The sequence below is a fragment of the Etheostoma cragini genome, chromosome 13, assembly GCF_013103735.1.
Source record: "Etheostoma cragini isolate CJK2018 chromosome 13, CSU_Ecrag_1.0, whole genome shotgun sequence".
NCBI classification, from domain to species: Eukaryota; Metazoa; Chordata; class Actinopteri; order Perciformes; family Percidae; genus Etheostoma; species Etheostoma cragini.
Genome location: NC_048419.1, coordinates 13,012,950 through 13,027,273, shown reverse-complemented (window position 1 = coordinate 13,027,273; position 14,324 = coordinate 13,012,950). Strand labels below are relative to the sequence as shown.

The 14,324-nt window shown below is 36.9% G+C and overlaps 1 protein-coding gene across 1 annotated transcript; it reads left to right on the top strand.

The window, feature by feature from the left end:
• The first annotated feature begins 3,902 nt into the window (after positions 1 to 3,902).
• On the top strand, positions 3,903 to 12,985 carry angptl5 (angiopoietin-like 5). The gene is made up of 8 exons (XM_034889439.1): positions 3,903 to 4,151; positions 9,962 to 10,133; positions 10,240 to 10,343; positions 10,430 to 10,523; positions 10,976 to 11,079; positions 11,169 to 11,289; positions 12,223 to 12,408; positions 12,563 to 12,985. Exons 1-8 carry the CDS (start codon positions 4,095 to 4,097, stop codon positions 12,880 to 12,882), a joined length of 1,158 nt encoding a protein of 385 aa, XP_034745330.1. The 5' UTR covers positions 3,903 to 4,094; the 3' UTR covers positions 12,883 to 12,985.
• The last annotated feature ends 1,339 nt before the right edge of the window (positions 12,986 to 14,324 follow it).

Genomic DNA, 14,324 nt, shown 5'->3' with positions numbered 1-14,324 from the left:
AAAAAAAAAAAAAAAAAAAAAAAGGCTCACATATGTGAAACTAGTTGGAGAACAGTGGTTTCAGCGAGACCTCCAAACTTTTTCACATCCACTGTTGAGTCCAGATTCATGTGATAGTGCCGAGGGGCGGGGTTGCAGGGTTTAAAGCTGCCGCAGTTGCAGGGGGAAATATTTTGACCGTGAGCAGTCATACACCAACAACACAAGGCTTAGAAAACAAGTTATTTATTGTTGTCTTATTTCAAGTCACTCCCAGCACTGAAAATGCACGAAACTTATAGTGATACAACTTATAGTCTTTGGCCATGATTTAATGCCTCTCTGTGCAGTTTCCAGTCACTGCGGTTTTATCCTGCTGGAGGAAGGAGGCAGAAGGCCAAGTGTACACAGAGGTGACCAAATACAACCAAAGATCATATACTCGAGAGGAGAAATGAGACTGTAATTTTTCGGGTCCTGTGTTGGGGGGTTGGGGACGCGAGTTTGGGAAGTTGCACTGAGAAAACATCCGCCCCGATGAGGCCAGCCCAGCCGGAGCCTGCAGCCACAGTGTCCCGCCCTCTAGTGGAAAACATGCACACAGGGAGCTCACCGAGCTCAGCTGGCCGACAGACTGAATTCATAAAAAATGTCCGCCTGCTCTGGTGTTATAATCCACTGTGCATCCAACAACTCTCTCAGTTATTATTATAATCCCCCAGATTTTATATAAGACATAGTGAACATGGAGAGTCTAACAAATGCTTTTTAAAAATATTGATGGATTTTATAATCGGATAATACAAAATACAATATTATACTTGTACATACAGTATACACTAGGCCACATTTTACTCAATGGATAAAGAGATGTACTAAAATGAGTTGTGAATAACTAAGTCACTTATTACTCTAAATTGTTGGTGAAATGTATCATTTTTAAAGGGAAATAGCCTTTCATTATTGGTATATTTGTATTAGTGGGAATCTGTAGCTATTTATCTCCTCTTTTGATTCCAGATTTATTTTATAAATATGTGATTTTGAGTCTCTGCTCTTATTTTTATTCAATACATTTGTTTTATTCTCTTTAAAAAAATGCATTTGATAATTGTACTAACCTCACTACAACAGTGCTTATTGCTGCTTTATGACAAACTATAGCTAAATAAATGTACAAGGACTGATTCATTAAACAGGCATGTTTTTAATGTCCAGTCGTCATCAATGTGACAAAATGTAGAGGAGACTGAGGATGGTTGTAACACCTTTTGTCTCAGCACCTATAACTTCCTGAATTTTTGTGTTCAAGGTCTAATTTTGTCAAAAAGTACCCCAAATAGTAATGTTCTCAACATTGCAGAACTACTGTAATATATTGAAGTCAAATAGGGAGTTCCATTGTTATAACCTGGCCCACCAGGGTAAGTTATAACACAATCTGGAGTAATAATAATAATAATAATAATAAAGACTTAAATATGCGATGAGACCACACCATAACTTTGCCAAGTGGTTCGCAAACTAAAGAAAAAATTCACCACTGACTTTTAAATCATTTTAAGAATGACTGTAATCCACAATAATAATACTTTAGAAGAACTTGCATATTAAATACCTCACATTTTACTTAAAAGACTACTCTCTAATTCAATACAAGTTACATAATTCTAACATCAACAGTATCAGTGCTAATCAAAATGCAGACTTAGTCCAAAAAATTAATTTCAGAAAATCAGTGTTTTGGCCGTGATCTGCACACCTCTTTACACAGCAAGGAAATCTCACATGCAAGGTCAGGAAGCAAGTCATCCATTAAATTGATCTCATGACTTTAAGCTCCTTCCTTCCTTCTTAGCAGCACATCATCCCAACCCTCATCCACCTTCACTGGCTCCCAATTAAGTCTTGCATCAACAGCAAATTCCTCCTTCTCACCTACAAGTCCCTCCATGCCCTGTCCCCATTGTACTTCTCCAACCTCCTCCATCCAAACACCCCCACCCCAAAACCTGCAGTCCTTAGACGCTGGCCTGGCCTGCTCTCCATTCCCCACACCAGACTCTGTACCTTTATAGACAGAGCCTCAGTGTTGCAGCCCAATCCCTCTGGAACACCCTCCCTGCAGGTATTCAAAATGCTACAACCCTGGACATTTTTATAAAAAACTCCTGAAACACCACTTGTTTACCACAGGCTCCAACCTCCCTCAATATAGCCACTGTAATTCTGTAAAGTGTCCTTGGATATTAAGAAAGACGCTAGATAAAAAAGTTCTTATTACTATTATTGTTAGTGTAGGTGGTTTTAATACAACCATCCCTTTGTTACAACCATCCCTGGACTCTCCTATCGTTTGTACCAAAATTATCAGTTGTGTCTGTGTGTGGAGAATTCTGATGCACAATGGGCAACAAGCAAAAGGTCAACATGAGAATATTTGTAATGTAATACAAACTAAAGCGCAGCAGATGGCACTGTCATGCCTTAACCTGCAACACAATTAGTTTTTCATTACTTTAAAAATGATTCACAAAAACAATGAGGAAAAGCAGATGTTGTGGAGGAGATGTAACTGTTTCTCTGGTCTTGCGATGAAAATCTCTGCTGGATTTCTTTTGTTGTTTTTCTAAAAACAAAATCATATCCCCTCTTTAACAGATTCCCACCCTTAACAAAGCAGCTAGAATGGAGAATTTAACCAACAATAATTTCCTACTCAAGTATTAATTTAGAAGCTTGGGTCCGGAACCAAATTTTGGAGAGTAATTTCTAAATTAATACGAATGATGTGCGTGGTTATTTGCATATAGAGTGGGGAAGAGAGATCCGATCACAAGTCACACATTTGGAGACCCATTCCACTACCAGGTGAAAACACACATAATTAGAGCTTTTATGACTAATAGTTAGTGAGCTTTAGGGGTGATGGAAGGCAGATTAGCTTAGCTTAGGACATTGCCCGGATAGCTGTTTCCCCCTGCTTCTAGTCTAGTCTATTCTGTCTCCCACCACTAGCTTTATACAAAGCATATGGACATTAGAGTTGTATCAGTTGTCTCAGAAGAAAATGAACAAGTAAATTTCCCAAGATATCATTTCTTTCAACTATAATCTATGTATAATATATAGAATATTTGAATGTAGGCCTATCATAAGTTTACAAGGACACATAAAGAGTCAATGATAAAGAGAGGCCACACAGTTGTCTGATATTATGTGTCATTCACATGCGTACACCGCTTTACAGGAGCATGTAACATAGGACAGATGTGGGGGCCCCGAGGCTACCGCACCAGACTTTTTACATTCTTCTCACTGACCATGGCTGTAAACTCACACAGGTTCAGAGCAACAGCAAAGCTTTTATTTGGCTATCACTGCAAAGTTTTTCAGGGAAGCGGCAGGCTGGCCAGCCAGATCTAGATGGACCATGACTGGAATCTAATATTGCGCTTTTCACTTTCATGCATTACTTCGTAACTGCCCAGTTAACAGAAGTAATAGGTCCGGTCCATTGGGAGGCTGTGTTTAGATGTATGAGTCAGTGATCAGAGAGAGAAAGAGAGAAGGGGGGAAATATGATCACATGGGGCTTAGACACCCTTCCTTCACTGCAACCTACTTCCAGCTCCTATGCAAAGAAACAGGGAGAGAGAAAGAGTTCCTACATTAAAACCAGCTACCCATTTCCCTTTCCCCACATCTGTTTCTCATGCTAGCGGCAGGATATAACCTGCAATCCCTGGTAGTAGACACACTGAGGGGGAAGGTAATCACTCTTTACCACAAATCTGGAATCAGCACATTCTGCTACTTGTTAAAAACATATCCAGACTTTTATAACCAAACCATGTAGAATTTTGACCTGCTCTTACAGGGGATGTTGTCATGGGAATTTAAAAGTGGGAGTGACTGATGGAGGTGGAGAGAGGGAGGTAGTCAGAGAGGAAGCAGGGAGAAGTTTGACAACTGGAGCAAATGCAGACAAGACTTGGTAGAAAGATGGACACGTGAGGGAAAAGAGCAGACTCAGTGGAAAAATCAAGCATAAATGAAGGGGTCGCTGCTTGTGACGGAGTTCAGGAAATAATCCCAGTCAGAAGACACACAGGATGTGGACAACAACTGTCCTCATGCTGCTGCTTGTGCCTCATCTGCTTTCCTCCACAGTATGTATGATATGCTTGTCGAAAATGTTTCAACTTTAGTCAGTCATCAGGTATGATTGCATTATTGTTTGACCCTAAATTGCTTGAATAAATGTTAATGCAATCAAAGAGATCGAAGAGTTTAAAGTTGGGCATCATAGATGGAGCATGAATCGTCAATATTCTTTCTTTTAGTAGTTATTTTGACATTAGAATAGCCATCAAAATACTGTTTGTATGTGTATCTGTGCACAAAAACCTTTTATGAAGACATTACTGTCAATAAGTCCTAAAATCTTGTTCTGAGTGCCTGTATCTTAAAGCAAGAAAGAACAGTTGATTGACTTGGATTATGAAAATGTTGATTTTAGAAAATATAACTGGCAGGTGTTTTGTTATTTTTTTATTAAACTTTCAGGACTTAATTGAAGCAGCATTAACAGTATTGTTATCCAATTTTTCCGTACAATTTTACTTCTGGATATGTTCAGCTAGAAAATAAATTCAAAGAAAACGTTCAGCTGTTTTGTGCTCATATTCAACTTCTCAACACCACTTATACTTTTTAAAATGTTAAGTGTTTTCTTTTTACATTGTAAGTCAATGGACCTGCATGTTCTGACTTACAGACGTTAAAATAATGTTTACAAAACCGTTTCATTGATCATGACTTGATGAACAACTCATGACGTCTTTTTGGACATACAATACTATGACTTTGTTATCACTTTCTTCAACATACTATACTACGACTTGTTTTGAAAAGTTACATAATGTTGCTTTAACATTCTATACTACCATTTTTTTTGACATAACATTACTATTTTGAAATACTATACTATGACTTTTTTAAATCACTTTTTCCAACATACTATAGGCTACTATCACTTTACCCCTTTTTAGACAAAATAAATCCCTACTATTACTATTTTATCACTTTTTGCATTTACCAGACTTTTAGGATTTGCTTGGTCATACTATGACTAAATTTTGACATACTATGCTATGACTTTATAAATCTACTTCTGTTGATATCCTGTACTTTGACTTTTTCTTAAAAATATCATACTATGACTTTTTAATGCCTTTCCAACATACTGTACCATGACATAATATATTTTGCTTCAGCTACCACCAGCAAATAGGCACAACAATTTCTGAACCAAGTTCCACTCCCAGTCTGGACCGGCCCTTTTTTTGTGGAGTTTGATTGTTCTCCCAGACTATATACATATTATATTATCAAGACAAAAGAAACGTCATAACATCTGAATAAGTCCTATAACATTCAAACTAAGAATAGATAGATAGATAGATAGAACACTCTTGTCCACAGCATCTGTCTTTCTCCTTATCACATACTGACATTAAGTTACTTATATAGTATAGTTTATTTTTCACTTCTAAAAAATGCAACAACACAACTGAGGAGCCACCACTATAAACTTTAATATAGGTTCTAATTGCTGATTAAACAACCTGTGGGAGGGTTTCTCGGGAAAAAAACTATCAGTTATATTAATCATTTCTCTTTCTGTATTAAAGGTCATATGACACAAAGTAGTCACCTGTGATGTTCTTTTGCATATGGCAGGACCTTTACTCCTTTAAATACCTTAATAATTTCAGCTGGACTGCAGACAAAAAAATGTGAAGTGTTAACCATTAAAAATGTTTTCATGGAAATTTGAAAATTAGCAAGGTGAATTTGATGTTGGAGATTAACAAGTTAATATTATTGTTCCAAATTCCGCAAGTTAAAATCGTTGTAAATATTATTCTTCATAAATTCACAAGTTGAAATCTTTGCTGAAAATTTGTAAATTCGCAAGTTGAAGTTGTTGTTGGAAATCCTTAAGCTGAAAATGTGCATGTGGAAATTGACTTGAGTTTTTCTGTTTCTGTTTCAATGGCTGTTCCTGAACTCATTAAAACTCCTCACGAGGAAAAAAGGCATTCTCAACATCATGTCTTATTTTAGGATGAAGGGTGAAAATCTTTTAGGGACTTGGGTTGGGAACCAGAGGGTTGCTGGTTTGAGTAAATTGTGTAAATTGCAATTTCCCCTTGTGGGACTATTAAAAGTAAATTCAAATTCAAATTAGTTGGTGGATTGCATGACCACATATCAAGCTTCAGTTCTCATTGCAGAGGCCCATTGCTCAACTCCAACCAGCCTTTTCGACATACTGTTCTATGACTTTTTTATTACTTTTTTGCATGTCTTTCCCCTCTCTCTCCCCTTTCTGAAGCTGAAAAAGTCATTGTCACTCAGACACTGCTTCAATTCTCAGTCCAGATTTTTCCTTTTAATGACTTTTTTTTTCAACATAATACTAAATCGCACTTCCGCATTTGCTTTGCTGGTCTCTACCGGCTATAACCGCACAATGCAAGTTTGCAGATCATGTAGTGGATCTGTAGTTTATATGACGTAATGACACATAATGGGACAAGGACAATTCCGCTTCCAACTTGTAGGGGGACCAAAGCGGGAAAGTTCTCTAGAGCTGCTTTAATGTCTTCCCCCTCTCTCTTCCATTTCATTTTGAAGGGGGAAAAAGTCCCTATAGTCTTTGACCCAGGTTCAATTCCCAGTCTGGGTTGGCCGTTTCCATTTTTTCTTTTTACCTACAATAGTAACTTTTTTCGACATACATCACCATGACATTTTCATCACTTTTTTGATCATACGATACCATGACTTTTTAATCACTTTTTTCAAACAACCATACTATAATATTACTCTTTTCAACATACTATACCATTACTTTTTTGACTTACTATTCTATGACTTTTCTTGACAATTTTTTTTACCACTTTTTTTAAACATACTATATAATTACTTTTGTATCACTTTTTTTTAACATGATATCTGTACGCTGGCTTTTCTCAACATACTATACTATGATGTTTTTACTACTTAACTTGACATACTATACTATGAATTTTTTAGCATTTTTTTTCAATATGCTATACTATTAATTTTTATTCACTTTGACATACCCTACTTTAATATACTCCTTCATCACTTTTTACAACATACAAATGTATTATGACTATACTACGGCCGTTTTTATCACTTTTTTCAAATTACTATACTACAACTTTATTACTTTTTTTAACATACTATACTGTGACTCATTAATAAAAACAAAGTTTTTTTTGTATTAGAAAATTTAGGGTGATACGAGTATGATTAGGAAACAGGAGGTTGAGTGTTCAAATCTTATATTTTTCAATAAGTTTCTTGTCAAATACACTAAGTAAAATGACGATATGACAAAACATGTACAGTATTCCTAGGTCAGGTGAGATAGCTTAGTGTTGAGTGCAGAAGGTTGAGCGTTCAACTCTTATAGGCTGGAATTAGTTTCAAGGTCTTTACAAGAAAGTCTTTTTCCCAAACAGTTGTTTTGAAGAGACAAATAAAGTTTTCAATATACTACAACTTTTAATTACTTTTTTCCAACATACTATACTATGAGTTTTTAATCACTTTTTTTCCCGACATTCTATACTGTGACTTATTTATCACTTTTTGCGACATACTATACTATGACTTCTTTGAAAATACTATTCTACGACTTTTTTATCACTTTTTTTCAACATATTATACTATGACTTTTTCTACATATTATCCTTTGACTTTTTTTATCACTTTTTTCAACATGTTATACAATGACTTTTTCAACATACTATTCTTTGACTTTTTTATCACTTTTTTACCGACATTCTATACTGTGACTTAGTTATCACTTTTTGCGACAATGTATTCAACATACTATATTACTACTTTTTTATCACTTTTTTCGTCATAGTTTTTTCGACTATGAGTTTTTATCGCTTTTTGAAAATATGATACTATGACTTTTTTGACATATTATAATGAATTTTTTGACATGGTATACAATGACTTTTTTCAACATACTGTACTACTGTATGACCGTTTTATCACTTTTTTTGAAACACTATACTATGACTTTTTTTTAACATACTATGACTTTTACACAAATTATACAATTACTTTTTAAAATATTTTTTAACATACTAGACATTTTTTTGATTTACTACAAATGGCTGTATTTATGCAGCGCTTTTCTAGTTGTAACAACTACTCAAAGTGTTTTTACATAGAATTCACCATTCATACACTGTGGCTGAGGTTGCTGTACAAGGTGCCATCTGCACATCAAATAAACATTTGTGCACACTTCGATGACACAGCATTGGGGCAACTCAGAGTTCAATGTCACTTCAACTTAGTACTGCAGGGCCAGGTATTGAACCACCAACCTTCCAACTGGCAGGCAAGCATTCTACCACTGAGCCACAGCCACTTTTTTCTTTGACATGCTACACAAGGATTTATATTGCCATGACTTTTTTTATTTTTTTTTTACCACAAAATTTGCCATCACTCTTTCATTAATTTTCATGTTCTTCCAGACTTTCTCGGGCATGTTGATTGACTGTTTTGACATACTATACTATGACTTTTGTATCACTTTTTTCGATATACATTAGCATGACATTTTTATCACTTTTTTGACATACCATGACTCTTTCATCACGTTTTACAACATACTACTATCTTATGACTGTTTGGTAGCTCAGTTGGTAGAGTTTATACCCAAATGTCTTTCCTCATTGCAGAGGACAAGGATTCAACTCCAGCCTGTAGCAATTTTCTGCATATCTGCCCCATCTCTCCGCCATTTCATGTCAAAGCTAAAGAAAATCACTGTAGAATCTGACCCAGTCCAGGTGATTCCTTTTTCTGATGTTTTTTCAACATTCAAAACTATGACTTTTTTTAACAATATTTTTCAACATGCCATACTATGATTTACATCGGCATATTGTTTTCAACATAATTTACCACCACTTTTTCATTAATTTGCATTTTCTTCCACACTTTCTCTGGCATACTGATTGACTGTTTTTACATACTATACTATGACCTTTGTGTCACTGTTTTCGACATACTTTACCATGACATTTTCATCACTTTTTTTAACACTATACCATGACTTTTGAATCACTGTTTTCAACATACTACATTATGACATCTTTTATCACTTTTCAGAATAACTGCCATGACATGCAGCAAAGGGCCGTAAGTTATAGTCAAAACCAGGGTTGCTGCATTGAGGAGTAAACCTCTATCTACATACTATACTATGATTTTTTTCACAAACTATACAATGACTTTTTTCAACATTCTATACTTTGACTTTTTTATTTTTCTTTTCGACATACTTTTTTTAAACACTTTTTGGACATAAGATACTGTTAGTTTTTATCAAACAGTCTGATCTTAGTATAACAATTAATCTTCCCAGGCAGACAAGTTGGAGTCTTTCCATCTTTCTGAATCTGCCCTTTGTGTGTCAAGTTTCTTCACCAGTCATTCTATCTTAGCTGAAAAAAAACACATCTTGTCTCTTTGGCTATGGTCTCAACCTGGGACCTGCTATGATAAACACAGCTCTGGACAACTGTTTCTGTCAGACTTTGTGGCATTTGTCCTTAGAGGAAAAATCCAAAGACAAAAAGTCGTCTTCTCCTTCAGGGAGGACACACAAAGAGAGATTCAAAAGTCATACACCTTGAAAAGCATTGTGAATAATTATATGAATAATCAAAACATGCATATTATAGGACATATGAAATCATGCTTAAAAGTAATTTTCCCGTTACAGTAGGCACTCATGTATCCACTTAAAGACTTTGTGTCTATCCCCAGGCTAGTTTACAAAGTACATGATATAACTGCAGATTCATACCTGTGGATTAAACTCTCACTGTAGTTCTCTATTGATTACCAGGACACAGGAAGCAGCAGTGATTTAAACCAATCAGAAACAGTCAATGAGGACTTTTCTGATGAATCTATCAAAGGCCAGAAACTTCTCGGAGCGGCAAAAAGTCGGGACACATGCTCCATTCCGTGTGATATTACTGTCAAGCTGCTACGAGATGAGAAACATTCAATCTGTGGTAAAATGTCTTTCTCTTTCCTTGTGTCATTGTTATATTTTATCAACAATATCTGTTGTTCAGAATGTGTGTGTGTGTGTGTGTGTGTGTGTGTGTGTGTACACAGGCCAGTTACAGCAGTCTCTGTTGACATTTGGACGCAACACCCGGAAGCTGATTCGGGACGTGATGGAGGAGCAGCAGAGAGCTCTGGACATCCTTAGCAGTCAGGTGAAGTGGCATCTTCTTTCTCAATCTCTTAAAGTTTCTAAGCTTTTGATTGGCCGGCTGCATGTACAGTAGTGTCACATTTCCAGGTCACAGAGCTGATGACCAAAGTGCAGACACTCAGCTCCGAAGTTCAGAGAAGCAACACTGAGATGTACTCCATCAAACCTGTGCAATCCCATGGTAACTCACACACAAACATGTGCGATGTCATAATATACAAGTCCCATAACGCAATCAATACTATTGCGTTATTAAACCCTTCCTGCTCGGTAAACGGCCAGGTCTTTCAAATTCCACACATCCAGTTTTGTAACATATCCTCATGATGAGTACACTGATCTTGATGTGTAAAAAGGTTTATTCATGACCACAAGACAAGGTGTTATTGAGATAATTCGGTCGATTTTTAAAAGGTTTACTGGCCTTATAGAAGTAGGAGAAAATTGTCTACAAACAAAGAAATATTTCAGCTTTTAGTATATATGAATGATTAAATCACCAAATACATGGTTTTCACTGGTCAATAATGTAAAATGTGATACAGAAATACATGATACATCCTTAGGTATGCATCCTTAGTGAACGATAATTTTCTTTGTAATAACAGAAGAGAGTGTGTTTGCTTTGATTAGGACAAGACTGCAGCGACATTAAGGACAATCTCTTGTCAGTCGTCCCCAAGATCCCCAGCGGTATTTACATTGTCCACCCAGAGAATACAGACTCTTCATTTGAGGTAGATGTACACTATTACTAATACTGTAAGTCATTCACCATCTGTCCCTCAGTCATGACTCACTACTCAAAAAACAACATGTGCTGCAGGTTTTCTGTGAAATGGATTACATGGGAGGCGGCTGGACGGTGATGCAACGGAGGACTGATGGACTTACTGACTTCAAACGACCCTGGGCTACTTATGTTGATGGCTTTGGAAACCTTGCAGGTTAAATGAAATTAATTTAGAAACTGATAGAAGCATGTTTCCTGTTAAGCTTTAATACGAAAATAAAGAAGGGTTGAAGGGCCAACAGCTAATGTATACCAGCTGTGCTTACTGACTGCTCAAGAACATCCGTTAACAATGCCAACCAAGCTGACTGTTTGTAAGATGCACATTAACACATACACTACACGGCTACAAATATTACCCATTTGTGATTGTTGAACAGTCTTCTTCTAAAAAGTCTGTCGACTAGACTTTGGAAGCTTACCTAAGAGATTGGTTCCCATTCATCCAGAAGAGCATTAGGGAGGATGGGTGTTAAGCTCCGGCTCAGAGTTGGTGTTCCAGACAGTTCAAAGATTTTACATATACAGTGGTTGAGGTCAGACTTCTGTGCAAGCCAGTCAAGTTCTTGCACACCAAACTGGGAAACCTGTGTCTTTATAGACCTGGTTTTGTGAACAGGGGCATTGTCATGAGCCTTCCCCAAACTGTATGCTATAACATTAACTTTTCAATTAGCCCAGTGCTTTGATTGGTTATTCCACTATGGTTATATATTGTGCCTGATTGTTTAACTTTTCATGAACTTGCTGCATGTTAAGACCAACTGCTCAGAAAGTTTTACAATGCCAGCAACATGGCTCAACTTCTTATATAATGTTAAATGATATCAATTATACGTTAAATTATATAATGTTAGTTTAGTGCACAGTCTTTCAACAAGTTTACTTGAACTATGAAGTGTCCAGCTTGTTATATATCTTGCTACAAAATACTAATGTGGGGAATTTTCATTAAAAATGTCAACATTTTAAGAAGCAATGTACAGCTGTGCTACATTAAACAATGTGTAATGTTATGACTGCACATTCTCTCTTTTTTATGTGTGTGTGTGTGTATTTGTATGTATATGTGTGTGTGTGTGTGTAGGAGAACACTGGTTGGGTTTGAGGAAGGTATTTCATATTGTAAACCAGAAAGATACTCGGTTCCAACTTCACATCGCTTTGGTTTCCCACGATGACGTCACCTCTTATGCATCATATGATGATTTCCAACTGGACAATGAAACACAGTTCTTCAGTATACACCTGGGCAGATATGCAGGCAGCGCAGGTGAGACTTAAAAATTACAAAAAGTAAGCGACAAACGTTGCTTTTTTCTTTCCACAAACTCCAAATAATGATCCATGCACTGGGTATATGTTCACATTCAACATGTGCACATCTGCATGCCGGTGTGCATTTCTGTGTTTGTGTTTTTGCACAGGGGATGCATTTCGCGGCTATGACCAGGATCAGAACCAGGACACGGCTCCATTCAGCGCCTCCGACGTGGACAACGACGGCTGTAATCCTTCCTGCTCCTTCGACAACCGCACAGTGGAGAGCTGCAGCACTCAGCACAACCAGACAGGATGGTGGTTCAACCAGTGCGGCCTGGCAAACCTGAACGGCTCTCCCAAAGATGAAGAACAGAACCAGGGACAGAGGACACACATCCTGTGGGACACTTGGAGACAGAGTGGAGTCCCTCACATCATCAAATCTGTCACGATGAAGTTCAGGAGGATTGCAACCAATAATTGACAGAGAGAAGCAAAGGGACAGGGAAAGAAAGCACATATTGTAAAAGTTGCACTGCATCTTTGTACAACCTGAAGTTTTAATAAAACAGGATGAAGGATGAAAAGACGTCTCATGTTCATTCCTTCACCTCATAATAACCAATTAACTGTTCTGAAAATATTCCTTTTAAGGTGATTTTACGTTCACTTTTGAAAATAAATATACCAGGAATTATAATGCAAACAACACAACAACACCAACGTAATCGGAAAAGTAGAAAACAATGTACACTGAATCAATTAACCATCTCTCTAACACAGTTAGTTAGAACATAATTGTAAATTATTACAACAAATACTTTTTATATGTAATGCATATACCCCAAAAGCTTCTGTTGTCTTGAAAAACAAGACAAACAATACAAATGAGTACCATTATCTTTTAAGGCAAACTTTAACAAATGTTGGTAAGTTGGAACTAATGGCTTTATAAATGGTTAATAAATAATTACAAACCCTAAAAATGGTGGCTTATTAGAATGTGGTACCCAAAACTGTATACATGTGTTTATGTAATCGTGACCATTCCAAAAATGAGCATATACCTGGAGGTTAGAAGTCAGTTCCATATTTCAGCCATAGCTGGCCACCAGCACTCAGTAGAAGTTTGAACCTTATGAGGCAAACCCTTTCACATACCAATCTTGAGATTTGAAAACCTTGAGGAATTGATTTGCTTGATGCTATAGGCCATATCCTCTGAGGTCTCAGCTAAACCAAAGTCTGCATTAGAGGCCATCACTTCTATCATAGCAGGAGAAACCCCAGCTCTGTGTTTGCACGCCACTTTTTCATGTTAACAAATCATAGAGGGTACGTAGGATAAGCAGAAACTCTGAATGCATCAGCAATCTGTACTAAGTCTTTGTTACAAGGTGACTGGCAGCAGCAGGTGAAACTGACCCTCCTGAAGTACCGACCATTTCCAGTAAGCGGTGCTGTGAATCTCTCTCAACAAACAGTTTGTTAGTTAAGGCATTTTCTTACTGAAAGTAAGCCTTCATATTTGACTTCTCTGCTTCAGTTGTCATGTCCACAGGTTGGATTGGACTCAACAGATATTTATTTATTTATCTATCAAAGAACCAGATATTTTCTAAAACAGTTGTTCATCTTTTGTACTGATGATTCAACCAGGAGAATGCGTCCATTCAAATTTTAAAGTGCTCCAACCGTCACAAACCTCATTCATCAAGCATTACATCCTCTCCAGGTAAACATCGTACACATTGTGGCTGTAATGGATACTGCAGCCCCAAGGAACTCTAGCGCAATAGCAGACTGATACAAAAATACTTCATGTTCCTCAGTTGTTTACCAAACCAGTTGTCCCATCAATATTTAAGTATCTATGCAGCATAAAGAGAAAATAACACGGTCTGCAGTATGTCTATCTAAAGGTGA

Bases quoted from the DNA above. Each gene is read 5' to 3' on its own strand.
- angptl5 (XM_034889439.1), top strand. From the start codon at position 4,095: ATGTGGACAACAACTGTCCTCATGCTGCTGCTTGTGCCTCATCTGCTT. The intron at 4,152-9,961 runs GTATGTATGATA...ATTGATTACCAG, and splicing joins CTCATCTGCTTTCCTCCACA to GACACAGGAAGCAGCAGTGA. The intron at 10,344-10,429 runs GTGAAGTGGCAT...TCACATTTCCAG, and splicing joins TGGACATCCTTAGCAGTCAG to GTCACAGAGCTGATGACCAA.